Below are 22,723 nucleotides of genomic sequence, written 5' to 3'. Positions count from 1 at the left end.
GTCCCTCCGTGCTGCCACGCGGGACGCGGGCGGGGCCGGGGCGGCGGGGTGTGGGGCGTTTAGAGGCGCCGCGGGGAACGGGAAGGGAAGGAGAAAGGGTAAGGAGGGGGGGGATTCCCCCTCCGCCCCCCGCGCGGGGTGGGGGGGAGTGCGGGGGGCGCGGCGGGAGCGCGGCAGCGGGAGCGCGGCCAGGGAGGAGTGGAGAGGAGCGGAACGAGCCGGCGGCATCCCCGGGTCCGGTGAGCCCCGCGGGTGAGGAGGGGGTGTGAGTGTACCCTGCGGCGGGGTGTGTGCGAAGACAGGGAAACGCGTGGCTGCGAGCGCGTGCGGGAGTGTGTCATCCCCACGGCTGTGCGGAACATCACCCATAGGGTTCTGGAAAGCGCGCGTGTGCGAGTGTGTGCGGGAGCATCCTCCACAGGGGCGTGCGGGAGCGTGCGTGTGCGGGAGCATCATCCGCAGGGGTGGGGGGAGCGCGTTTATGCAACGCGCGGGTAGCTGCGTGTGCCGTGACACACGCGTGCGCGGCCGCAGCACCACGCGCAAGCGGGACACGGCGGTGCGCGGTCCCCCGCCCGCGGCCGGGCGCGGCTGAGCGGCGGGGCTCTCCCTCCCTCCCTGCGGCAGGTGCGGGATGCGGCGGAGCGCGGCGGCGTGCTGGGCGCTGGTGCTGCTGGCCGCCACCTTCTGCGACACGGTGGCCAGCAAGGGTGGGCGCGGCGGCGCCCGCGGGGCGGCCCGCGGCGCGGCGCGGGGGGCGGCCCGCAGCCGGCCGAGGGCGGCCGTGCCCCGGTACGGCTCTGCCGGGGCGGCCCTGCGCGTGGCGGGGGCGGCGGCGGCGGGAGCGGCGGCCGGCGTGGCGGCGGGGGCGGCCCTGCGCCGGGCCCGGCTGTCCGGAGAGCTGCAAGCGGGAGACGGCGTCGAGTACCGCGACGGCAACTGGACGGCGGCCGCCAGCGCCTGGACCTCCGCCGCGCCGGCCGGGACCCCGCCGAGCCAGGCGCTGCCCTGGCTCTGCCCGCTGGCCGCCCTCCTCCGCCGCTGATTGATTTCGGGGGACCTGACTGTGCCCGGTGCACTCACGACACCGCGAGGACCGGCCGCCCCGCACGGGGCTGAGCCCCATGCCCCGGGCGAGCAGCGGCTCCCGGGGCTATGGCCACCCACCGCCGGCGGGGCAGGACCCCCGCGGAAGACCCTCCACCACCACCCCTCCACACCGAGCCAAACCCCGCCGGCTCGGGCACCCCTCTGCGCCACGCCCCTGCCCGTGGCCTCGCCGTGTCCGGAGGCCGAGGAAGCGGCAATAAAACCGGGTGAAAGCAGGTGTGGCTGGATGCGGGGCGAGGGGCGGGACCCTGGGATGGCCAGCGCCCAGCCCCTGCCCACACACGGCTTTATTTCAGGATGGAGACTCCAGAGCAGGCCAAACCCCGCGAGGAACAGCTCGCTGCCGAGGAAACAGATCCCTGGCGGCTTCCAGGTGCCAGCCAGAGGCACCAGCCCTGCCTGCCCCGGGCTCTCCGGGGCGGGCACAGCACGCCATGAGAGCCTCACAACAGCGACACCACAGGGCAGCCTGTGCCTCCGGCCTCTTGCCCAAAACCGGGGGCAGAGCCGCTTCAATCACACCCCATAGCTGCTATCCCTGCTGAGGTGTCCCCCAGCTCCATGGGGCACCAGGGTGTCCCCAGTCCACTCGGCTGCAGGCAGTGCCTGGCCTGTGACAGGTTTCAGTCCAGTGTCACCCTGCCCAGGCGTCCCGCTCGGAAGTCCCGCAGAAACTCATAGGCAGCAGCTGGGTAGTTGAGCATCATCATGTTGACATTCCCTGGAGATGGCAGTGGATACAGGAGCGTCAGCACAGCCTGATCCCCAAAACTCCCAGCCCTGCACCCCGAATCACCCACCTGTGCCTGTGAGCACCTTCACCTTCTGCGTGCGGCCCTGGCTGAGAGCCACGTGCTTGAGCAGGGGCTCGATGTGGTCGCAGGGCTGGCCCAGCCCGTAGCGCTGCACGTACCTGCCAGAGGGCATGGCTCACACCCTGCTGGCACTGCCTCTCCCCAAAATTCCCTGCGCATGGCATCTCCATCACCCTCTTGGGACCCCTCTCTGCTTCCCTGCCTGCTCACCTGAACTGCTGCTGCTTGTTCAGGGTGTACAGGAGGTAGTCAGCCATGACGTCCTCCCCCACCAGGTGATCACGGATGGCTCCTGGAAAAGAGGATCAAGCCCCAGCTTCCCTAAGCCCTGCTGAGCCCTGGCCAACCCTCCTTCCACCCCTTCACACGCAGGGGCTGTGAGCAGCAGTGTCACCCCAGCCTTGGCCACATCTGGGGACAGCCATGGCCACAGCCTCCAGCTCACCACACAGCGCCAGCTTCATGCCCGTCTCCACATCTGCCAGCCTGGGGGGCAGCACGCCAGGGGTGTCCACCAGGTACATCAGGGGCTTCTCACACACCTAGCACGGGGGAGGCAGGGCTGGTAATTAGCACCACACGGCTAATGAGTGAGGCACGGAGCTTGAGTTAAGGTCTTGCTGCAAAGGGGACCTGAGCAACCCTCCACGACCAGCTCGGTGAACCTGGAGGTCTCCTGGGTGCAGGGACAGTACCTGGATCCTGGACAGCACCGCCTTGGTGACTCCTGGCTCACCCCCCACTGCAGTGGCTCTGCCTGGGGGCACAGACACAGTCAGGGACGCAGGTGACACCATGCCCACCCGCTCCCTGAGCCCTGGCAGTGTACAGAAATACCCTTCTTGAGGTGCAGCCTCCGCAGGGAGTTGATGAGCGAGGACTTGCCCACGTTGGGCACGCCGATCACCAGGATGTTGTGCTCGGAGCTCTGGAAGCCAAGGAGACACGGGCAAGGAGCAGCTGGTTACCAACCACCCCTGCAGCAACAGGCAGCTGCCACAGGGAAACATCCCAGTGTTTGCCCTGCCAGGGAGTGTCCAGAGGAGGGACACAAGGATGGGGAAGGGTCTGGAGGGTCACACAGGGGCTGGCTGAGGTCACTTGGTTTGTTCAGCTGGAGCAGAGCACACTGAGGTCAGACCTCCCTGGGGGCTGCAGCTCCTCCCCAAGGCAGCCCCAAGCTCTACTCTCTGGGACAGGGACAGGACCCAGGCAACAGCTGGAGCTGGGCCAGGGGAGGTTTAGGTTGGATTTCAGGGAAAGGTTCTTCCCCCAGAGGGTGCTGGCACTGCCCAGGCTCCCCAGGGAATGGGCACAGCCCTGAGGCTGCCAGAGCTCCAGGAGGGTTGGGACACCACTCCAGGGGTGCCCAGGGTGGGATTGTTGGGGGGTCTGTGCAGGAGCAGGAGTTGGACTGGGTGGTCTTTGTGGGTTCCTTCCAACCCAGGATATTCTGTGACCCCTGTGCACGTGTCTCACCTCGGCCCTGTGGTACCGTGGGCCATCAGCCACCAGCCTGGCAACCATGGGGACAACCTGCAGAGGGACAGGGCTGTCACTCTGTGCCCTGGCTGGCGGCAGCCACTCGCACGGTGGCACTGCACCAGCGGGACGTGCACAATGGGGGCTGAGCAGAGGACTTGGGACAGCGGGAAAGGGAGCAGGGCTGGGCTGCTGCCCCACTACCTTCTTGACATGGACATCACGCTGGCAGTCAGTGAAGACTACGTGCGAGCATCCCCGCTGCCTCAGCTGCTCCAAAACCGCCTGGAGGGGACGGGAAGGGGCACTGCTGTCACCCGCCTGTGACACCACCGCTGCCCCCCGCCCGGCCCTGCCCCGGCGCTCACCGGCTGCCGGCGGGCATCAGCCAGATCCATCTTGTTCAGCACCAGGACGTGAGGGCGGATGCCCAGCGCCTCCTGCAGCGCGGGATTACGGCCCGACAGCGGAATGTGGCTGCGCTAAGGACAGCGACTGGAAGAGCGTACCGGGAGGGGGATGGAGAGCAAGTGGAGAGGGGCAAGGGTGGTCTGGAGGGACAAGGGACAGGGTTCTCCGGCAGCTGTGGAGGATATTCGAGCGTCGTGCACCTCCACGAGGCAGTCGGCGCGGCGCAGCGCCAGGCGCATCTGCCGCAGGCCTGCAGCACACAGCAACAGCGCGGGGTGAGCGCTCGGTGGGGAGCGTGGGGAACTTGACCCGCTGCGCTGCCGCCCCTCACCTTTCGCCATGTGCCGCGGGAACCACGAGGCCACATCACGGCCGCCGAACTCGAAGCGCTCCCGGAATCCTCCCGGCACTGTCCCCGCCGCCCTCAGCGCTGCCCACACCCGCATGGCTCCGGCGCGTCACTTCCGGCGCGACCGGAAGCCGCCTCAGTGACAGCGATGGCGGAGCCGCTGCCGCCGCCACCGGGGCCTCAGGGGGGTTCGGCTGCACCTCCCGGCGGCACGGGGAGTTCCGGGGCCCGCGGGGGGCACGAAGCGGGCCCCGGCACTCCCCGTGCTGCCGTTTCTGGGCCTCAACCCCCTCGCCCACCCGCACCGGAGGCCCCCCCGCGGCCGGGCCCAACGCAGGACCCGCTGGACGACCCCCGCTACACCATCTCCAGCACCAACTGGTATTAAACCCACAGCGCAGCCCCCGCTCGATGCAGCCGCCCCCGCCCCGCCACCGAGAGGAAGAAGCCGCCGGCGCGGAGGTTTCTCAATAAAGGAGACCGAAGGGCGAAGCACCGCGGTTTATTTTGCTGCCTCAGGAGTGAGGCGCGGGGACGGGCGCCTGGAAGAGCTGGTTGAGCCGCTCGGCCTCTCGCCACCCCGACAGCAGCGCCCCGTGGGTGGTGGAGTAGAAGGTGCGGTGCGTGGCCTCGCCGGCGAAGAGGAGCTGCAGGGGCTGCGGGGAGGCGGGGGGTGAGCACAGGGGCCGCGGGGCTGGGCTAGGAACAGCCTCGCCCCCCGCCCTCCGGCCGCATTAAAAACCCAGAACGGGCACTTTCCCTTCCTTAGCCGCCCAGCCCGCGCTGTGCCCAGGCTGCGAAGGAGGGTTGGAGGAGCCGCCTGTCCACGACTTTTGTGGGAATGCCCCCACCCCCGTGGAGTGACCTGAGCGCTGATGACCCCCGCAAAGGGTCAGCAGTGCCACCTCCCTGTGCTCCTGCAGTGGCCTGTCCCCGCTGCACCCCCTGGGGCTGCATCCTCACCCGGGAGTCCCGGGGCTCTTCGGGCAGGGGCTGTGCGAGCACATCGATGTCGTCCCCCGAGCTGCCGACGGCCACGTAGCTGTAGGAGCCGCGGGTGTAGGGAGCGCTGTGCCAGCGGGAGCGGAGCACGCTCCTGGGCGCGGGCAGGTTGGGATTCCCTGCGGATGGGGCTCGGGTAGGATCGGCAGATCCCCCGGGGCAGTGGGCGGGCGGGGAGGGCGGGGCGGGCACCTGTCATCGTGCGCAGGACGCGGGTCATGGCGCTGAGCACCTCGGCGTCGCTCAGCGTCTCCATGTGCTCCGACTCCTTCCCCGCGATGAAGCCGCACAGGACGTGCCCGTGCCTGGGGCGGGAAGGTGGGGCTGAAAGCTGCTGCCCCTCCCCGTGCCCACCGGCGGCCCGGATGCCCAAAATCCCCAGCCACCTACTGCTCTGGCGGCTGCAGCACCACGAATCCGATGAGCTTCTTGAACCAGTTGGCCTCAAGGTCAGCGTCGGGCTCCTCCAGGGGCGACTCGTCCTCCCACACCACCTCCAGGAGCTGCTGCTCGGGCTCCCAGAAAGGCTGCTCGAACTCCAGGAAGATCTTGTTGTTGGTGCCAAAGCCCAGGTTACGAATGGCCTGTGCTTTCCGCTCGGGAAGTGGGGGCTGGAAGAATTCCTGGTGGCGTTCCTTGAGGAAACCTGCAGCCACAAGTTTGGGCGGGCAACGGGGCAGCTCTCAGCTGGGTTCCTAAATGGCGTCTGAGATGCTCTGACCTCCCCAAACCCCTTTCCAACCTCTTCCCAGTGGGAGAGGGGAGGCTGGGAAGGGGTTTAGGCAATCCCTGCCCTCCACCTGCCCATCTGCAGCTGTGCCAGCTGGTCGGAGGGCAGGGCAAGGGAAGGTGTTGGTGTCCTCACCCAGCGGGACAGTGATGATCACGTGGTCAGCAAGAAAGACATCTCCATCCTCGCACTCCACCCGGACGGGGAAAACCCTGGCATCGTCCCCTTCCTCACGGAAGGACCCTTGCCACTGGATGGTCCTCACCGCCTTGTTGAACAGGACGGTACCCTCGGGTAGATCCGAGAGCAGACGCTCGGCCAAGCTGCTGTAGCCGCTGTGGGAGGAGTCATCGCTGGGGACGGGGCGGCCCCCGGAACGCTGCTCCGTGTGCCGCTCCGGAGCGCCGCGCTTACCCTGGGAAGGTGCAGTCCAGGCCGGGCAGCGACACGTACTCCCCGAAGGGCTCCAGGCCCACCAGGTCCATGCTGTGGGTCCCGCTGATGCAGCACTCCAGCTTGAGGCAGGCGGCGAGCACGGCCAGCTGCAACCGCCGGGCATCCTCCTGGCCCCCCGCCATCGTGGGTACCGTCCGGGCGATCTCTGCCCGCACGTACTGACCCACGCTGGGCCACGGTGGCTCCTTGGAGCCCTGGAAAGCGCGGGTGGAGGCCAGGAGGGCGTAGAAGAGGTCGCGGGCTTCGCGCACTGCCTTGGGATTCAGCACCTTTCCCGAACTGCCGTAGGTGACGGACGGCATCGGGGGGTGGCCCCCCGCTTCCACCTGCTGGTTCTCCTCCCGGGCGGCCTCCGGGCCCAGCAGGCCGTAGCGGGAGGCCAGGCAGAACACGGGATTTCCCGGCGAGGGGCCGTGGATCCAGTGTGCCCCCATCTCCGCCAGCCCCGACGCTGCCAGGAGGGAGGGGAGGAGGGAGGAAGAGCGGGTCACCCCGAGCCGTGCCCGTGGAGAAGCCCTCGGGGCGCAGCGGGACCCCCGGCGCCCCGTGCCCCCGAAACGGCCGGAGCCGGCGGGCCCTGCCGCTGCCCCGGTGCCCCCCGTGACCGGCTTCCGTTCGATCCCCGCGTGCTCACGGGACCGGCCACCCCCGCCACGTGTCCAGCCCACTCCGGACCGGCCCCACGGGCCGGGGCGTCAGGTGCAGCAGCTCCCGCATCCCGGTACAGCCGCCCCCCGCCCCAGCCCGGGCCCCTCGGTGCCGCCCACCCCCAGTTCCCGGAGCCTGCCCCGGCCTCCCCGCCCGTACCGAAGGGGCGGGTGCAGACGCGGCCGCCGGCGCGGGCCGCCGCCTCCAGCAGGCGGAGGGAGCCGTGTCCGCGGAGCCGCTGGGCCGCCCCCAGCCCCGCCAGCCCCGCGCCCACCGCCACCACCCGCCGCCCGCTGCCCTCCATGGCCGCCCGCGCCGGCCGGTACCGCCCTCCGCCGCCGGCACCGCCCGCCGCCAACGGCACCGCCCCTGGAGCGGCCCGAGCCGCGGCGGGGAGGGAAGGAGGAAGGACGGGATGGAGGGAAGGATGGGGCAGTGGATGGAGGGAGGCCGGGAGGGATGCCCGTGGGTCCCGGTGCAGTGATGAACCAGCTGCCTGCACCCATGGAGGGCGGGAGAAGGCCGGGGTGGGAGAGGGGCCCCTCCTGGAGTAGGGGCAGCCCTGGGACCACCTCCCCACCTTCCTCCTCTCCCCATTCTGCTCCTGCTCATCCACCTTATACGGTGGCCGGCCAGCCTGGCAAGGTGGAGGAGCAGTGGATGCCCATCGTCCCGCGGTCCCGCCGCACACTTCCCAGCCGAGCTGCCCCAAGGGCCAGTGCCAGCGCTCCTGCCCACCCCTGATTCCCAAACCTTCATGGATACAATAAAACTCTCCACTCCCAAGGCTGTCTGGTAGGTTGTGTTTTTTTTTTTTTTTTTTGCCAGCAAGAGTTCCTGCCCCCTGTCCAAGGGTAGGGTAAGATACTGGATGTACTGGGGTACTCCCAGTTGGGACCCTTGGAGAACCCACTGTGCCGCCACCCAGCTCTACCAGCTGTCTGTGGGGCTACCGTGTACCCTGCTGGCCCTGCCAGCTCCCCAGAAAATATTCACATGCAAGGAAGAGCTGGAGGTGTCAAAGCACATGCTCCTGAAATCCCTTTTGAGTATTTATTTTGGAGGGATTTTCCCCACCTCCGGGTTTGCAGCAAGCAGCAGGGTGGGATGGGCTGGGGACATCAGCCTGGCAGCAGCTTCCTGGGGGGGACGGTGGCTCTGCAACCCAGCCCAGGGCATTTGGGGTCACCAGCTCCCAAGGATGAGGGATGATCATTCCCAGTGTCTTGGTGCTGAGCCAAGCAGCCATTCCTGAGGACCTCTGGCCCCTGAGTCCCAGGCCAAATAATGCAAGCACCTCCCTGGCTTGGCCCAGATGGAGACCTTCCACTTCCTGGGGACTTGTCTTGGGGAAAAAGGATTCTCCAAATCCAACCTGAACCCCCTGGGCTGCAATCTGGGGCCAGACCTGTTGCTGCTGCCAAGAAGGGTTTGGCCTCATGCATCCCCTCCATTCCTTTGTGTGCCATGGCTGGGGGGCTGCTCTCAGCCTGTCTCCTCATATCCAGACTCAACAGGCCCAGCTCCCTCCCACGTCCTCACAGGCTGGCTGCTCTAATCCATAACCCACTGGGCAGCCACTGTAGGGTCGTGGCAGGGTCCCCATGTGTCCCTGGGTCAGCACCATCATGTTGGGGCCCTTCCAGCAGGGCTGGTGGCTCCTGCCTGTTCTGGTGCCTTGGCTGACCCCGGTGCTGCCCTCCCAGCACGGTGCCAGCGGTGCTTGAGGAGCTCCCAAGCAAGGAGAAGAGACCCCAACAACCAAGGGATGCGTGGAAAGCACCATCACCACAAGCATGAAGGAGGGGACAGCAGGAGTGTCCCACCCTCTCCTCGGGCTGTCTCAGCTGAGGGACAGGGGCCAGGCCACCAGCACCTCCCCCGGGAGCCGCTGCTCTACCGGGACCCCTCCATCAGCTTCAGGATGCTGCTGTAGAGGCGCCCAGGGGCATCCAGGCCCCAGACAAAGTCCCAGTGGTTCCAGTCGGGGATGTGGGTGTAGGTGATGAGGTGGCTGATGCGGGGCAGCAGCTGGAGCACGTCCCTCCAGTCAGCTGCCCAGTCCTGCCCTCCTGACCACACCGCGGTGGGCACTGGCATCTCCTCCACGCGGTACAAGGGCGGTGTGTCCTGGAGGGACACGGGGTCTCTCAGGTGGTCAAGGAAGCCATTCTGTCCCTGCACCACCCTGGACAGACCCCCAGCATCTCCCGCTGCCAGCACTGCCACAGCAGCTCCTACCTGGTGGTACCTAGCTGCGTTCTCGCTGCCGTAGTCAAAGGCTTTGAATTCTCCAGATTTTATCACCTGGGAAGAGAGGATGGACCTGCTGTGGGAAGATGGATCTGCTGTGAAAGGATGGACCTTCTGTGGGAGGATGGATCTGCTGCTGTGTGGATCTTGCATCTCCTGTCATGAGAGGGAGCTCAGAAAGGTTTGTGTAAGTCCTGGCCCTCCATCTGCCCATCTCCAACCATGCCAGCTGGCTGGGGACAGGCAGGATGAGGAAAGGTGTTGGCATCCTCACCCGTGGGACATTGCAGGAGGAGATGGCATTCCACCTTTTTTGACAGGGTGGCTTTTTGACCTCTGGCCCCATGCCTGTCCCTAGCCATGGGTTGACAAACCAAGGTGTTGCACGTGACTCCTTGGCTGCCCTGGTGCCATGCTCTTCCCTCTGAAATCCTGCTCGCCACCAGCTGTGTGTGCAGGGTGTTGCTGGAGCTCCTTCAACAACCTGATTGTCCTTTTCCAGCTTCCATTACCAATCATTTGGCTCTGCAAGGAGGCACATGGGTGGGGTTCTCCAGCCTGACCCTGTTTCCAGCAGGGCCAGTGCTGAAGCTGCAGAGTCCATCTCCAGGGTCTTTGGACAGGTCCCCATTGTTGGGTCCCCATTTTCCTCCTCATCCAGTTCCTCCAGCCTCTCCTTGCACCCACCAGCACCATGGTGTCCCCAGGTTCTGCTTTGGGCACCCCTCAGCATCCATCTGTGGCTTCCCCATCCTGTCCCTTGTCCTGCCTGGCCCAGCACAGGACACACACTGCAGTGTCCCCTGGTCCCCAGAGGCACCAGCGCAGCTCATCCTGCACCCAGCGGCTCTTCTGATTCCTTGCCTTTACTTTCCCAATGTCTGAGACCCCTGAGCTCTCGTGTCTGCCCTGGGCACAGCAAGCTCTCAGTGAGGGGACCATCTCAGGGCTGAAGCATCCGTGTGTCAGGGATCCTACCTGGGCCCAGTGGACGATGTTTTTGACAGAGGTGCCATCCGGATAGTGGGATGTGTACACATCCAGCCGTGTCTGCAAGGAAACATATCCCAGCTGTGGGTGCTTTCCAGCGGATGGGAGTGGAGTGGCAGCTGCCAGGTGTTTCCCAGAGCAGCCACTGCTGAGTCACGCTGCCTAAAGAGCTGGACCAGGTTCAGGAATATAATGTTCATTAAAAACCAATTGCTGTGAGGCAGCATCAGGAGGAGAGTGATGGGGATGAAGGGTGAGCTCTGTGGGACCCCTTACCTGTGCTCAGGGGCTGTGCTCAAGGCCTCAGTGACTGCCAGAGGTCACCCAGAGGCTGCACCCCAGGGTGGTCGCAGTGACAGGCAGCCCTAACTCAGAGCTGTTGGCGAGGGCCACCTGGCCACTGACATTTACTCAGCAGAGCCTGGGGGCTTTTCCTGTCCCAGGAGGAAAAGCACGTGGCAGAGGGACACGTGTTGCCCATGCAGGGTCTGCTTGCTGTGAGGACTGGGGGCAAGAGGCTGGGGCAGGCTGGGCAGGGTGGGTGGCACAGCGGCCCCACTGGAATGGCACACCCACCATGTTGAGGTTCTTCTCGTTGTAGCCACCCAGCAGGAAGAGGAGGTTGGCACAGGGCTGGTGCAGCAGCGTGTGCCTGCACAGCTCGGGGAGAAAGCGCCACAGCTTCCTGATGCGCAGGGACGCGTCCGTTCTGCCCAGCAGCAGCTGTGGGAGCAAAGGGCAACACGGGCGTTTCCTGCTTTCCCCTCCCTGCAGCCCAGCCCCTGGACTGTCCCAGCAGCCAGGCAGTAAAGGGAATATCCAGGAGTCGAGCCTGCTGCCCCCCTGCCCTCCTGCCTCACAGAGATGTGAACAGCTTGTTGCAGGAGTTGGTGCTGACTGAACACACACCAGGGAAATCAATATTCCCAACTCTCCTCTTTCCCCCCACTTCCCCCAAGCACAGGATCTGATTTTCATGGCATCAACACCGTAAGGCTGCTCTTTTCCAGATGTTTAGTCTAGGGCCCCTACAACTGCCTCTGTTGCAGTAAGGTAGGAAAATTATAAAGAAAAGCCTTATAAAGTCAACCCTGTTCTGGCTAGCCTGTCATTTCTTCTAAGTCAGGCTAGCCCTTTGCAAGTTCCCATGTGAAAGCCATCGTGGTGTGCGCAGTACCTTAACATAACAATCTGTTCCTGGGTAAAAACAACCAGCACCTGTATAAACTGGTTTTACACTGTTAGATAGAAAAATGAAAACTAGCTCTCACAAACAGCTTTTCCTACATGTAGACACCAGGAGTTTTAGTGACCAATCAATATAGAGTAACAACTTGTTAATTACCAATAAAAGTAATTGGCAAGAAAGCTATTGATCAGTTGGAATCACACAAGAGGTCTGTAAAATTGTATAAAAAGGGGTTATGTGACTAAAGAAGGGGCTTTTTCCACCATGAAGAAAATGGAGTCCCATGTGATTTATTCCCATATGCCCCCATATAAAGACCACATTTATCCTACAGATGGAGAGAAGACGTGCTCAACAAGGCCATCCAGGACTCTATGTGCACCTGAATTGTGTCTGTGCTAATAAATCAGCAGGAATTAACTGTTTTCTGCTGCATCAGAGAGCCCCAGGGGCTGCCTCTGGGCATGATCCCTTCTCTAGAACCAGTCAGTTTTGGGGCAGAAGGGCATGGAATAATCCCTTACCGGAATCATCTTGAGCTTGTTGTCCACAAGGACCTGCATCTTCATGAATGGACTTCTGGTGTGCTTGAGTGACACTACTGGAGCCAGGGCAAAAAACATTTTGACTTTCTGAGCCAGTTCGGGCATGGATGAAAACGCAATAAACGCTGAGAAAACAGAAAAACAACCTCAGACTTGCTCCATCTTTCCTCAGGTGCTGAATCCGAGGGCTCACTTGGACCCAGCTCTGTTTAATTGGTATCTCCACTTGGAAATCTGAGGTCTCTTGCCACCTTCCTGCTAAATGTTGGTGCGAGAGATGCCCAAAGGGAGGCAACACCTTTATTCTCTTGGCACTTCAGTGGTTGTTAAACCCACATGGAGGGCTTTACCCCCCTGCTTTCTGCTGACAAACACCAAAACGGACTTTTTCAAGTCAAGGTGATGGGTGGTGACCCTTCGGCACTCACCAATTGAGCAGCCCTGGGAGTAGCCAACGTAGTGGAGCTGCTTCTGCCCCGTTTTCTGTAGCACAAAGTCGATGGTGGCCGGAAGGTCGTACGTTGCCATCTCATGGAAGCTGCAACACAGGAGGGGGATGTTGATTGTGAGGCAGCAACTTACCCTGAGCTGCCTTGCATTGCCCAGCTTCACATCCAGGGCTGATTTTCCAGGAGAAAATTCCTGGCATGGACCCCTCCTGCCATGGCATCATCTTCCCCTGAAAGGGCTTAGTCCTCCCACGGCCGTGGTGAGCAGTAAACAGACTGTGCAGAGCCTGGCCAGCATTCCAGTGCCATGCCCAGCCTCTCTGCAGAGCCAGAGCTGGCTCCCACCAGGATTACAGCATCAGCTCTGCTCCCTGGTATGCTCTTTCCCCCAGGGGAATGGAGCACTGGCTCCTGCCCATGTGCCTGTTGGTGGGAGGTGGTGAAAGGCAGACCTGCTGTGTGAGGTTTTGCTAAAAGCCTGTTTATGAGCTTGGGGTTCTCCTCTGGAGATCAGCTCTGGAGAGGCAGTAGCAGCTTAAAAAGGGGGGACAAGGGGTAACAAGGTCAAGGAGCAGGGGAGCTGGCAATGACACTTGTGGACACCTCAGTGGTGTCCCCATGGAGGCCCCTGAGGCAGGGCTGGTGTCTCTGTGTGTACCCACGCAGGTGGCAGTGCCCTGTGCTCTCAGCAGCTGCAGGGAGGTGCCGGCACCGTGTCAGCAGGCATGTCAGCTCAGGTCCCTCCATCCTCGCTGGGGGAGGCTGTGCCAGGGATCAGGTGCTCTGACTTGCCTGCTCAGAGGCACCCACCTCTGCCTAGAGCTTGGTGACAGGCAGAGAGAATCGCCAGGCTTTTGTAACGTGCTCCAGCCCACCTGAAATCCCAGAATTCCACCTGGTCAGCTGAAAGGTGCTGGTGTCTCCGGGACCAGCTCGTCCCCCGGCTGTTTGCCAGCCACACATCATAGCCAGAGTCTGCTAGTATGAAGCCAAGGCTGTTGTTAGCCAAATTTTCCACCCAGTGGCTGCCTTCTCCAAATATCCCGTGCTGGAGAAACACGACTGGCTTGGCCCCTGGGTGCAAAAGAAACAGCACATTTCATTGAACCACATTCTCTCTATTCACTCACCCCAAATTAAGGCCAGTAAAGCCTCTTCCTTGCACTGCCAGAGGACATGCAAAATGTGCATTTTGACCAGGTGTTCTGGTGCTACAGCTTTGAGTGTAAATTGGAGAAATCCCACAGATTCAGTATTTTTGCTTTAACGATGACTATTCCCCCAGGTTCTGTCCAGGTTCATCCATTTCCCTTCTGATATTCAGGGCTTTTTTTTTTTTTTTTTTCTGGATCTGAGTGAAATAGAGCTGTACCTCTGTTCTTAGGCTTTTCTCTTCCGTGAGGAATTCTGTTCAGGTGGATGTAGTAGCCATCACGAGTCAGCACTTCATACTCCTCACTGGGGTACCCTCTGTGGCAGATGATTTGGCTCTGGGGGAAGAAAAACCTAGGTGGGAAACTTTCCATAGTGAAGGTGCTTATCTGGCTTGAGGAACATCGAAGTTCTGGGACATGGCTTTGCCCAGGCTGTCTCTGGATCAGCTGAGGACTTTTTGTGACAGAGGATGCTCTGTCCAAACCCCGCCCCAGTGATCTGCCCAGGGGAAGGAGAGATGCTCAGCCGTGGGTGGGAGGGGAGCTGGCGGCTCCAGGGCTTGAAACCATTGAAAGCAAAAAAGATTTCCTGACGCCTGACCCCGATTTCCTGACGCCTGGCACCGATTTCCTGACGCCTGACACCGACGGCAGCACGTGTCACATCAGGCTCCCAGGTGATGAGCCGGGCAGATAAGGTGCTGGGGCAGATGGAACCTGCCGAGCTGGGCTGACTGGAAGGGCAGTGGGATAAACCCCATAGAATCCATTGCAGGGCTCCCGAGGCTCTGCCTGAGCTTTATTTATGCTGAAAACTCCATGGACTGGGAAAATCCAGCTGTGGTCCTGCACACGCGTTGCTTTGTCACAAGGCTGGCAGGAAAGATTAAATGCAGCAATTTTATCTTGGGTCCTGCTAAACCCAGCTTCAGAGCCTCGCAGGGCTCACCTGGACATGGCCCTGAGCGATTTGCTGAAGGAGAGGAGCCACGCACAAATTTCTACCCTCTGGGGAGATATCTGATCAAATCCACTCTGGGATTATCCTCATCTCTAACTGCCCTGCTGGTAATTGCACTTAATTCTGCTGGGAGGAGGAGCTTGTTAATGGTGGTGTGGAGGCAGCATCATATCACAGTAGCTCAACAACACCAGCCCTCTCCAGCCCTCTCTCTCTTCCAGCTGAACGTGCCCAAGCCTTCAGACAGGAAATTCAAAGTTCTCCTGGCTTACAACGTTCATGAGAGCCTCGGGATTCAGAGCCTTTTTCTGCTTGGCGGCATCTTCAGAGCTTGTGGGTGCTTGTACGAAGAACAGGATTGCAATGAGCAGCCACATCTTGTGCCTGTGTAAATAACAATAGTAACAACAACAACAAAAAATAATGATAATGATAGTAATAATAGCAATAGGAACAACAACAATGACAACAGCAAAACTGGTAACACCAATGCTGCTGTTATTACTATTGTTGATTATTATTGTTACTGGAATTGATATGAATGTTTATTTCTACTTGGTTGTGATATGTTAAGTGCCTCACATACCTGAAGATAACATATCATTTTCTGGGCTGGGAAAGTGGAGGAAATTCCCAATTTGATTTTTCTTTGCAGTCCACATGAGAATTTTTTTATACTGTACAGACAGGATCTGGTACTAGGCAGGAACCTTTTTTATATTTTTAATGGCAAGAAGAAGAGAACCAGCTGTGCAAAACAAGAACTAAACCAATACCACTGGGACAGTTGTCTCACAGAGGAAATGAACCTAAAGGGGTTGTTTATGCTATGGAAGGAACATGTTTAGTGTGTCTGGGCTATGACTCTGTCTATACTTTTCGTGGTTCTCTATTGCTTAGTTTTTGTATCCAAAACCCACTGTAAACAGAAGGATCCTATAAGCTGAAACTGGTAGAGCCCCATAGGAAGGCTATTGGTTAAATAAGTGTAGCCTGAAAAAAAACCAGAAACCTTTTTGATCCCCTTAGATGCTCCTGAGCTGAGCAGAGGCCTATTTTTAATGCACACAGTTAACATTATATATGATTTCTAATGTTTTGCCAGGCTCTCAAAATTTAGAGCTTAACTTCAGCCCAGCAGCATGAATTGTGAATGACTCTCTGCCTCCCTCCTTCTGCTCCCACACCACGAGACTTTCCTACCCTCTGAAATACTCCCAGCAAACCTACCTGTGGTATCACCAAGGTGCAAGTTAAGACCAAAAATAAAAAAGAGCAACCAATGCTTTTCCCCTGCTCGGGGCAGCTCCAAAATGACACAAATCTGAAGGACACGGAGGAAAATCCCTTACCAGGCAGAGCCCACTGGCACGTCCGACCCGGCTGGTGGTGGCAGTGCCAGTGGCTCTGTCATCACCAGAGTTAAAAGGACCACACTGTGTCAGAGCCCAGCCACGCTGGCACTTGCTGTTCACGTGTCCTCCAATTAACAGATGTGTGCTGATTGCTCCTGTGGCACCTCCCTTCACGGGAGGCTTCACGTGGCTTTCGTGCTTGCAAAGGATTGCGGTTTTGCAGAGGCAGCCGGATTGGTGTGCTGAGGAATTCCAGCTATGGAGTTGCACCTTAAGCTCTTGATAGCCAGGGTGAAAAAGAAAAGAGCCAACAAGCCAAGTTAGAAAACAAACAAACAAACAAAAAAACAACAGCTTTTCTTTGTAAAGGGTCATTTCTTAACTCCCAGGGTAATTTCCTATCTCCCAGGGTCATTTAGAAGAGTTCCTGGTGCAACAAAAATCTTGGTCTCAACTGATGACTTGAGAAGGCTGACCTAAAACAGAGGCTGGACAGAGTTCAAGAATAAAGTAGGGATTTATTAAAATGCCTACATGGATCCACCTTGGGCAGCACAAGAGCCCAGCCAGGGCTAAACCCAAGATGAACCAAAATGGTCACAAAATGCACGACTGCTCACGGGGGGCTCTCACTTTTATAAGTTCTGCTTCATTTGCATATTGGAGTTAATTGTCCAGTTACAGGTCCAGCCCATGAAGTCCCATCCCTCTCTTCAGTCCACGTTGTTTATGCTCTTGGACCTGAGATTTGGATCATTTGTCCTGTTCCCAGCTAGAGAAGGAATTGTTTTGTCTCCCTACTCTGTGAAGAGAGCTCACCATCCCTTAATATGAAGCTCAGAACTACACACACTAAAGCAGCTCAGAATCTGAAACATAGAAAAGCTAAAACTTAAGGCATCATTCTTAAGGCATCACTACCACCTTTCCAAAGCTTCAGCAGCATGCCAAGCTCCCTAACGACACCTCAAGGGCAGGTGAGGCCTCACTGCCTGCCTGGATGGGAGACACTGAGGCATCCCACCCTCATGAAAAGTGACAGTAAGGTCCAGAAGGGTCATGTTAGCAGGGGGCAATTCACAAAAGCTCTGCAGGGCTCTCTGGAAAAGCACCAGGCTGAAGGTCCTTTCTGGAAAAGCACCAGGCTGAAGCTCTCACCAGCAGCCAGATGTGTGGGGCAGAGCTGGTGCGACACCTGTGCTTGGCCAAAGCCACTGGAATTGCCTGTGCAAAGGCGTTTGTTCCCCACCTGCAGCCCGTGACCGCCCAGCCCATGCCTTTCCCTGCCTTGGTAGCCACCTAGGAGCCCAAGCCTGGGCTGGCTCTGCTGGAGCAGGCCTTCCCTGGCTGTGGGTCAGGCTGCCTCCTGGTGCTGCTGCCGGCCGCGTTGTGAAACGCAAACCGTGGCTCCATCGCCACGCTGAGATTTCTTCTCGGTGCCCCAGCGGCTGGCACAAAGGGGCTCTGGGTGTGCCTTCCTCCTCATGGCAGAACCTTCACTCCTTCATTACATCCTGCACCTGTGCTTGCTCTGGGCTTTTGGAAATGTCTTTCCCCAGCTGTGAGCACAAAATTCCAACTGCGAAGAGTCAGAGAATTGTGGATGGAACTCATATAGGTTGGAAGGACCTTAAAGCTCATCTCATTCCACTCGCTGCCATGGACAGGGACACCTTCCACTGTCCCAGGCTGCTCCAAGCCCCAATGTCCAACCTGGCCTTGGGCACTTCCAGGGATCCAGGGGCAGCCACAGCTGCTCTGGGCACCCTGTGCCAGGGCCTGCCCACCCTCCCAGGGAACAATTCCTTCCCAATATCCCATCTAACCCTGTCCTTTCTCAGTTTGAACCCATTCCCTGTGTCCTGTCACTCCAGTTCCTGTTGCAGGGTCCCTCTCCAGCTTCCCTGTGTCCCTTCAGGCCCTGGAAGGAGCTGTGAGGTCTCCACACACCCTTCCCTTCTCCAGGCTGAGCACTGCCAGCTCTCCCAGCCTGGCTCCACAGGGAAGGTGCTCCAGACCCCTCAGCAACTCCATGACCCTGCTCCAACAGCTCCATGCCCTCCTTATGTGCACAGGACTGTGCACAGTGGGGTCTCACCTGAGTGGGGCAGAATCCCCCCTCCCCTGCTGCACACTCTGCTGCCTTCTAACTCCACTACTCTTTCTCTAGTGGAGGTCCTAAGTAGTAGTAATAGTAGTGATAAATTACTAGTAATAGAGGTTGGAAAGGCAGCAGAGACTTCTCTGACATCCTCAGGCTGTGGAATGAGGCCATTGGAGCAGTGCGTCAGTGCTGAGGCGAGCGTGTGATTCAGCACCTGGGGTTATTCCACCTGTGGTGGAAGGACAGAAGGTGCCAAAAAAAAAAAAAATCAGCTGGATTTTTACTGAGGAACTCTTGTGTAGCTTAGTCAAAAGGAGGAATGAAGACCTTTGAGGATTTGAAGAGGTTGGGTTTAGATGGCATATTGGGAAGGAATTGTTCCCTGGGAGGGTGGGCCCTGGCACAGGGTGCCCAGAGAAACTGTGGCTATCTAATCCCTGGCAGTGTCTAAGGCCAGGCTGGATGGGGCTTCGAGCAGCCTGGGATAGTGGAAGGTGTCCCTGTCATGGCATGGGGTGGAATGAGGTGATCTCTAAGGTCCCTTCCAACCCAAACCACTCTGGGATCCCACGATTCTCAGAGGGATGAGTGTCCAGGTGGGCTGGTCAAGGTGTGACATGGAAGGCAAAGGTTTCCATCCAACAAGTCCTCCATGTGCTTCCTGGGCTCTGCCTGAGCCCCAAACCCCGTAGTTTTCTTGGCCTCTGAGGCCCTTTAAGAATCAAAAGTTGCATCTTCTGGTGTGGTGTGTTGCTTCTGCCTCTTGTTAGCTTCACCTTCCATAGATGTCAGGCAGCATTGCTGCTGAATGCCTTTCATGTTCTCGTTTGAGGCATCACAGGACTGCAACCCCACCTGCTGCTGGCACAACAGGAAGGGAAACAGCCCATGGGATCAGCTGTGTCCCCACTGCCATCCTACAGGTGCAGGTCTGCTGCTGCTGAGTCACCTCCTCTGAGGCACGCCGTGGTGCAAGCAGCACGTTCCTCAGCCCTCAGCTCTGGGACTGGGCTTAATCATGTCCTGGGCTGTCCATTGCCACCTTTCCTCCAGCTCATGCCCTGCTGTTGCTCCTGCTGCTGCTTTCCACCAGGCTGCGTGCCCAGGGTGCCTCTTGCCAAGCACAAGGGTAAAGCAGTCACAAGTCACCTGGTCCTGGCATCCTGAGCTGGGAAAGGGAGTAGCGCCCTGATTTTGGCAGTAAGAGAATGCCAGCTCTTGTGCAATTCCTGCCAGATAAACACAACTTCCTTGCGGTAACCTTGGAGAACATGGCTCAAATTAAAGAACCTGATGGGGGAAGCAGTCCTTATCTGCTTGTACTTCTCCTAGTTTAAAGTCCCTTTGGCAAGGCTGGGATATCTCTGGTTTACACATTTGGTAGGGGTTTTGCCCGTGCTGGAGTTGCACAGAGGAGCTTGAGGAAACACCTGATCTTTTCACAACACCTTGTTAGGGTTGTTCATGCAATCATTCCGTTCACTATAATGAAATAGAATAAACAAAAGCATCAACGTTCCTGAGCGTGGATTGGGAAATAATGGAGATGTGGTCACTGGTGTTCTTTCCCCAGTAATTCCTCCGCTGTTCTTGTGTTCAGAAGAGCCCAGAACAACCCTGAACTTTTTGTACTTCTTCCCTGATCTCTCTTCATTATACAATTGGATTTAAAGTGTATTTTACAGCTAAAAGAGTTTGGTTTGTGGGTAAACAGACCTGGGACAACGTGAGCAAAATTTCTCAGTAAAGAAACACCTACAGTTTTCAAATTTGGTGCAGTAGTGCTCTTGAGATTATTTTCCAGCATAGTGGAGAAAAGCTGATCTGGCTCAGCTTTGCCAAAGCCCTGATCAGGGCTGTCAGGGAGCAGGGACATGTCCCACAGGACATAGTCCAGGGTCAGGGTGATCACAGAACCACAGAATGAACATGGTTGGAAAAGACCTTATGGGATCATCAAATCCAACCCACGACCTGACACCTCCTCATCAACTAAACCACGGCACTGGGTGCCACGTCCAGTCTTCTTTTCAACATGTCCAGGGATGGTGACTCCACCACCTCCTTGGGCAGACAATTCCCATGCCCAATCACTCTTCCAGTGAAGAATTTTCTCCTGATGTCTAACCTAAACTTCCCTGGCACAGCTTAAGACTGTGTCCACTCATTCTGTCCGTGGTTACCTGGGAGAAGAACCATCATGATCAACACTGGTTTGTGAAGTTTTGGAGAAAATTGCATTTGATCTTGATGTCAGCTAACTGTAACTTTCCATGGCCTTATATTCCCACCTGCTTGAAGTCCCATCACATGAAAATGCAAGTCTCAAAACCAGGGTTTCTCTCTCTCTCAGAGGTTCATCTAACAAACTCAAAAGAAAATTTGAAAATTACGTGGGAAATAACATGGAAATTGCTGTGAGTTCCTGAAATAAGAAAGCACAGTGTTTTCAACCAAATGAAACCCTGAATCTACTCAGCAATGCCTCTGGAAATCGTTGTCAGGCTGTAAAGGATCAAAAAGATGTGAAAAGGCGGCACACCATCTGTCATAACTCGATGAAACCTTGTCCTAGATTAACTCTGGGACAAATCAGTTTCTAAATAACCCCACAGGCCAGCACGTTGCTTAAAGCAGACACCAGAGCAATCCTTGGGTTACTTGCAAAAGCACCACTTCTCTTCAAGCCTGTGCCTGTGGGAAGGAGGCTGTGCTAGCGGTGTTCAGCACCTCTCCAGTGTGGGCACAGCCTGGAGCTGGCCCTGTGTTCCACTCCACGCCTCCTTCGCATGCTGCTGTCCTGTGTGAGGGTGGGATACGATGGATCAGCCAGCAGGGTGACACTGCTGTGCCCTGAACGGGATGTGACACAGCTTTGAGCCCTCACGGCCTCATGTGACACCCTCTGCATGAGCACATCTGGAAGAAAATTGAATAACAGGTTGAGTGACCAACATCCTCCCCACGTGTGGCTGAGGCTGGTTTGTCCACACAGGGAGGAGAAAAAGGGTGCTGAAGGCTTTGTGCTGCCTTGGAAGCTCTGAGGGTGAGGGGGTGAATTGATCACCATGGACTGAGATATGTGGGACATTGATCTGTTGGAGCAGATCCAGAGGAGGCCACCAAACTGATCAGAGGGATGGAGCAGCTCTGCTGGGAGGAAAGGCTGGGGGAGCTGGGATTGTTCACCTGGAGAGGAGAAGCTTTGGGGTGAGCGCAGGGTGGGCTTGCAGGGCCTGAAGGAGATACAAGGGTCACGAAGAGAGGCTGTTTAAAAAGGCTGGAGTGCCAGGACACAGGGATTGGCTTCCCACTGCCAGAGGCAGGGTCAGATGGGATATTGGGCAGGAATTGTTCCCTGGGAGGGTGGGCAGGCCCTGGCACAGGGTGCCCAGAGAAGCTGTGGCTGCCCCTGGATCTCTGGAAGTGCCCAAGGCCAGGCTGAACAGGGCTTGGAGCCACCTGGGACAGTGGAAGGTGTCCTTGGGGTGGAACGGGATGGGCTTTGAGGTCCCTTCCAACCCAAACCACTCTGGGATTCCATGATTCTGTGATACCCTGTGCATTCATCACAGACCTGTCTGGTGATGTTTGACTTTCCTGACAGACCTGAGACACGCCAGGCCTCCAATCCTGCCATGGCCATCCCAGGAGACGGAATTTCACAATATTTATTCTGCAAGCATAAATCAATTTGCTTCCAAAACACACCTCTTCATTTATGATTGATCCTTTGACAGCAGAGGGGAAGCAAGTACCAGAACCTGACTGAGCCAGAACTTCACCAAAGTGCTCTGTCAGGGGAGAGTGAAGATAATGCATTGCAAACACTGAACCAGATAATTGCCTAAGTGGCAGAAGCTTCATAACCTGAACAGAAAGAGACTAAGCCCTGCACTTTTAATGAGTTTTCAGAGGTTCAAATTTAGTGCTTTTAAACTGAATTTGAATAAATGGCAGGTGGGGGATGTGGTTTAGTGGTGAGCGTGGTTGGCTTTGATGATCTTGGGGGTCTCTCAAGGATTCTGTGATTCTGATTTCCTGCCAGCTTTTCAGAAGTTTTCAGGGGGAACATCTTGCCAGCATCTTTGTGTGTTTATTTTCCAAGGTGGAGAAGTCATCCTGCATTGGCATTGACATCTATGGCATGAGCACAGTGCAGTCCTGTAAGGTGCTGCTCCAGGGCACGGCCCTGCAGTGAGCAGCTGATCACAGAAAAAGATGTCATTACAAATACCCTAAGTGAGGCAGATAATCACTGGCAATCCAGGCAGATCCTATCTGACCTATAGCTTCATTCCCTGGGATTGATTGCCTCACCATGTCCTGTTTTCTGATGTGGTCAGTTCCAGCTGTAAGGGTAGAAAGTGAAACACTTTACAGGTGGTAACCCGAGCTGAGCCCTCTGCAGTTGTCCCACAAGGCAGCACCAGCCCTGTGCCACCATCTCCAGACACCTGGATGAAACTCTGCTGTTAAAACCCCACAGTTTGGCTCTGGAGAGCAGCTGTGCTGGGCTCCATGCCCTCCTCTTTTTTTTTTTTTTTTTTTTTTTTTTTTTTTTTTTTTTTTTTTTTAACTTTTGTTGAGTTCAGGATTGAAGGCACTTGAGATGGCATTTCATGTTTGGACTTAGGTGTTTATTATTTCTTATCAGTGAAATAGTCTCACAACTATGAGTTTTGTAGCCTTTCATTAGTAAGGCACAAAATGGCTATTT

The 22,723-nt window shown here is 57.8% G+C and overlaps 4 protein-coding genes across 8 annotated transcripts; 1 reads left to right on the top strand and 3 right to left on the bottom strand.

Moving 5' to 3' along the window:
• The first annotated feature begins 133 nt into the window (after nucleotides 1-133).
• SPRN (shadow of prion protein) lies at nucleotides 134-1,258 on the top strand. 2 transcript variants are annotated; one of them, XM_053983858.1, is made up of 2 exons: nucleotides 134-239; nucleotides 628-1,258. In XM_053983858.1, exon 2 carries the CDS (start codon nucleotides 635-637, stop codon nucleotides 1,043-1,045), a length of 411 nt encoding a protein of 136 aa, XP_053839833.1. In that variant the 5' UTR covers nucleotides 134-239; nucleotides 628-634; the 3' UTR covers nucleotides 1,046-1,258. The 2 variants fall into 2 exon arrangements, with proteins under 2 accessions (XP_053839833.1, XP_053839832.1); XM_053983857.1 differs by having other exon boundaries at nucleotides 134-252.
• Nucleotides 1,259-1,327: 69 nt separating this feature from the next.
• Nucleotides 1,328-4,514, bottom strand: MTG1 (mitochondrial ribosome associated GTPase 1). 2 transcript variants are annotated; one of them, XM_053983835.1, is made up of 12 exons: nucleotides 4,426-4,514; nucleotides 4,150-4,367; nucleotides 4,004-4,068; nucleotides 3,776-3,880; nucleotides 3,612-3,692; nucleotides 3,405-3,461; nucleotides 2,763-2,853; nucleotides 2,621-2,682; nucleotides 2,371-2,467; nucleotides 2,136-2,217; nucleotides 1,911-2,023; nucleotides 1,328-1,831 (listed from the first exon to the last, which is right to left on the bottom strand). In XM_053983835.1, the coding sequence occupies exons 2-12, from the start codon at nucleotides 4,262-4,264 to the stop codon at nucleotides 1,734-1,736; spliced, it is 966 nt and encodes a 321-aa protein (XP_053839810.1). In that variant the 5' UTR covers nucleotides 4,265-4,367; nucleotides 4,426-4,514; the 3' UTR covers nucleotides 1,328-1,733. The 2 variants fall into 2 exon arrangements, with proteins under 2 accessions (XP_053839810.1, XP_053839811.1); XM_053983836.1 differs by lacking the exon at nucleotides 1,911-2,023.
• Nucleotides 4,515-4,653: 139 nt separating this feature from the next.
• On the bottom strand, nucleotides 4,654-7,394 carry PAOX (polyamine oxidase). Of its 2 annotated transcripts, none has more exons than XM_053983818.1 (7): nucleotides 7,163-7,394; nucleotides 6,314-6,806; nucleotides 6,035-6,234; nucleotides 5,560-5,815; nucleotides 5,362-5,474; nucleotides 5,131-5,209; nucleotides 4,654-4,823 (listed from the first exon to the last, which is right to left on the bottom strand). In XM_053983818.1, the coding sequence occupies exons 1-7, from the start codon at nucleotides 7,305-7,307 to the stop codon at nucleotides 4,670-4,672; spliced, it is 1,440 nt and encodes a 479-aa protein (XP_053839793.1). In that variant the 5' UTR covers nucleotides 7,308-7,394; the 3' UTR covers nucleotides 4,654-4,669. The 2 variants fall into 2 exon arrangements, with proteins under 2 accessions (XP_053839793.1, XP_053839792.1); XM_053983817.1 differs by having other exon boundaries at nucleotides 5,131-5,288; nucleotides 7,163-7,387.
• Nucleotides 7,395-8,779: 1,385 nt separating this feature from the next.
• On the bottom strand, nucleotides 8,780-15,958 carry LOC128810728 (lysosomal acid lipase/cholesteryl ester hydrolase-like). 2 transcript variants are annotated; one of them, XM_053983827.1, is made up of 10 exons: nucleotides 15,897-15,958; nucleotides 14,817-14,928; nucleotides 13,802-13,919; nucleotides 13,305-13,503; nucleotides 12,409-12,518; nucleotides 11,960-12,105; nucleotides 10,823-10,969; nucleotides 10,235-10,306; nucleotides 9,245-9,310; nucleotides 8,780-9,133 (listed from the first exon to the last, which is right to left on the bottom strand). In XM_053983827.1, the coding sequence occupies exons 1-10, from the start codon at nucleotides 15,956-15,958 to the stop codon at nucleotides 8,900-8,902; spliced, it is 1,266 nt and encodes a 421-aa protein (XP_053839802.1). In that variant the 3' UTR covers nucleotides 8,780-8,899. The 2 variants fall into 2 exon arrangements, with proteins under 2 accessions (XP_053839802.1, XP_053839803.1); XM_053983828.1 differs by lacking the exon at nucleotides 15,897-15,958 and having other exon boundaries at nucleotides 10,823-10,927; nucleotides 14,817-14,840.
• Between the last annotated feature and the right edge of the window lie 6,765 nt (nucleotides 15,959-22,723).

This window comes from Vidua macroura, chromosome 8 (assembly GCF_024509145.1).
Source record: "Vidua macroura isolate BioBank_ID:100142 chromosome 8, ASM2450914v1, whole genome shotgun sequence".
NCBI lineage: Eukaryota > Metazoa > Chordata > Aves > Passeriformes > Viduidae > Vidua > Vidua macroura.
This window is presented reverse-complemented; position numbering and strand designations above follow the sequence as displayed.

Bases quoted from the DNA above. Each gene is read 5' to 3' on its own strand.
- SPRN (XM_053983858.1), top strand. From the start codon at position 635: ATGCGGCGGAGCGCGGCGGCGTGCTGGGCGCTGGTGCTGCTGGCCGCC.
- MTG1 (XM_053983835.1), bottom strand. From the start codon at position 4,264: ATGCGGGTGTGGGCAGCGCTGAGGGCGGCGGGGACAGTGCCGGGAGGA. The intron at 2,854-3,404 runs GTGAGACACGTG...CTTGGCTTCCAG, and splicing joins CACGGTACCACAGGGCCGAG to AGCTCCGAGCACAACATCCT. The intron at 2,468-2,620 runs GTACTGTCCCTG...CCCCCGTGCTAG, and splicing joins CGGTGCTGTCCAGGATCCAG to GTGTGTGAGAAGCCCCTGAT.
- PAOX (XM_053983817.1), bottom strand. From the start codon at position 7,307: ATGGAGGGCAGCGGGCGGCGGGTGGTGGCGGTGGGCGCGGGGCTGGCG. The intron at 6,807-7,162 runs GTACGGGCGGGG...CCCTCCTGGCAG, and splicing joins CGTCTGCACCCGCCCCTTCG to CGTCGGGGCTGGCGGAGATG. The intron at 5,475-5,559 runs GTAGGTGGCTGG...TTCCCGCCCCAG, and splicing joins GTGCTGCAGCCGCCAGAGCA to GCACGGGCACGTCCTGTGCG.
- LOC128810728 (XM_053983827.1), bottom strand. From the start codon at position 15,958: ATGACAGAGCCACTGGCACTGCCACCACCAGCCGGGTCGGACGTGCCA. The intron at 10,970-11,959 runs GTAAGGGATTAT...TTGCTCCCACAG, and splicing joins ACAAGCTCAAGATGATTCCG to CTGCTGCTGGGCAGAACGGA. The intron at 10,307-10,822 runs GTGGGTGTGCCA...GTTTCCTTGCAG, and splicing joins ACGAGAAGAACCTCAACATG to ACACGGCTGGATGTGTACAC.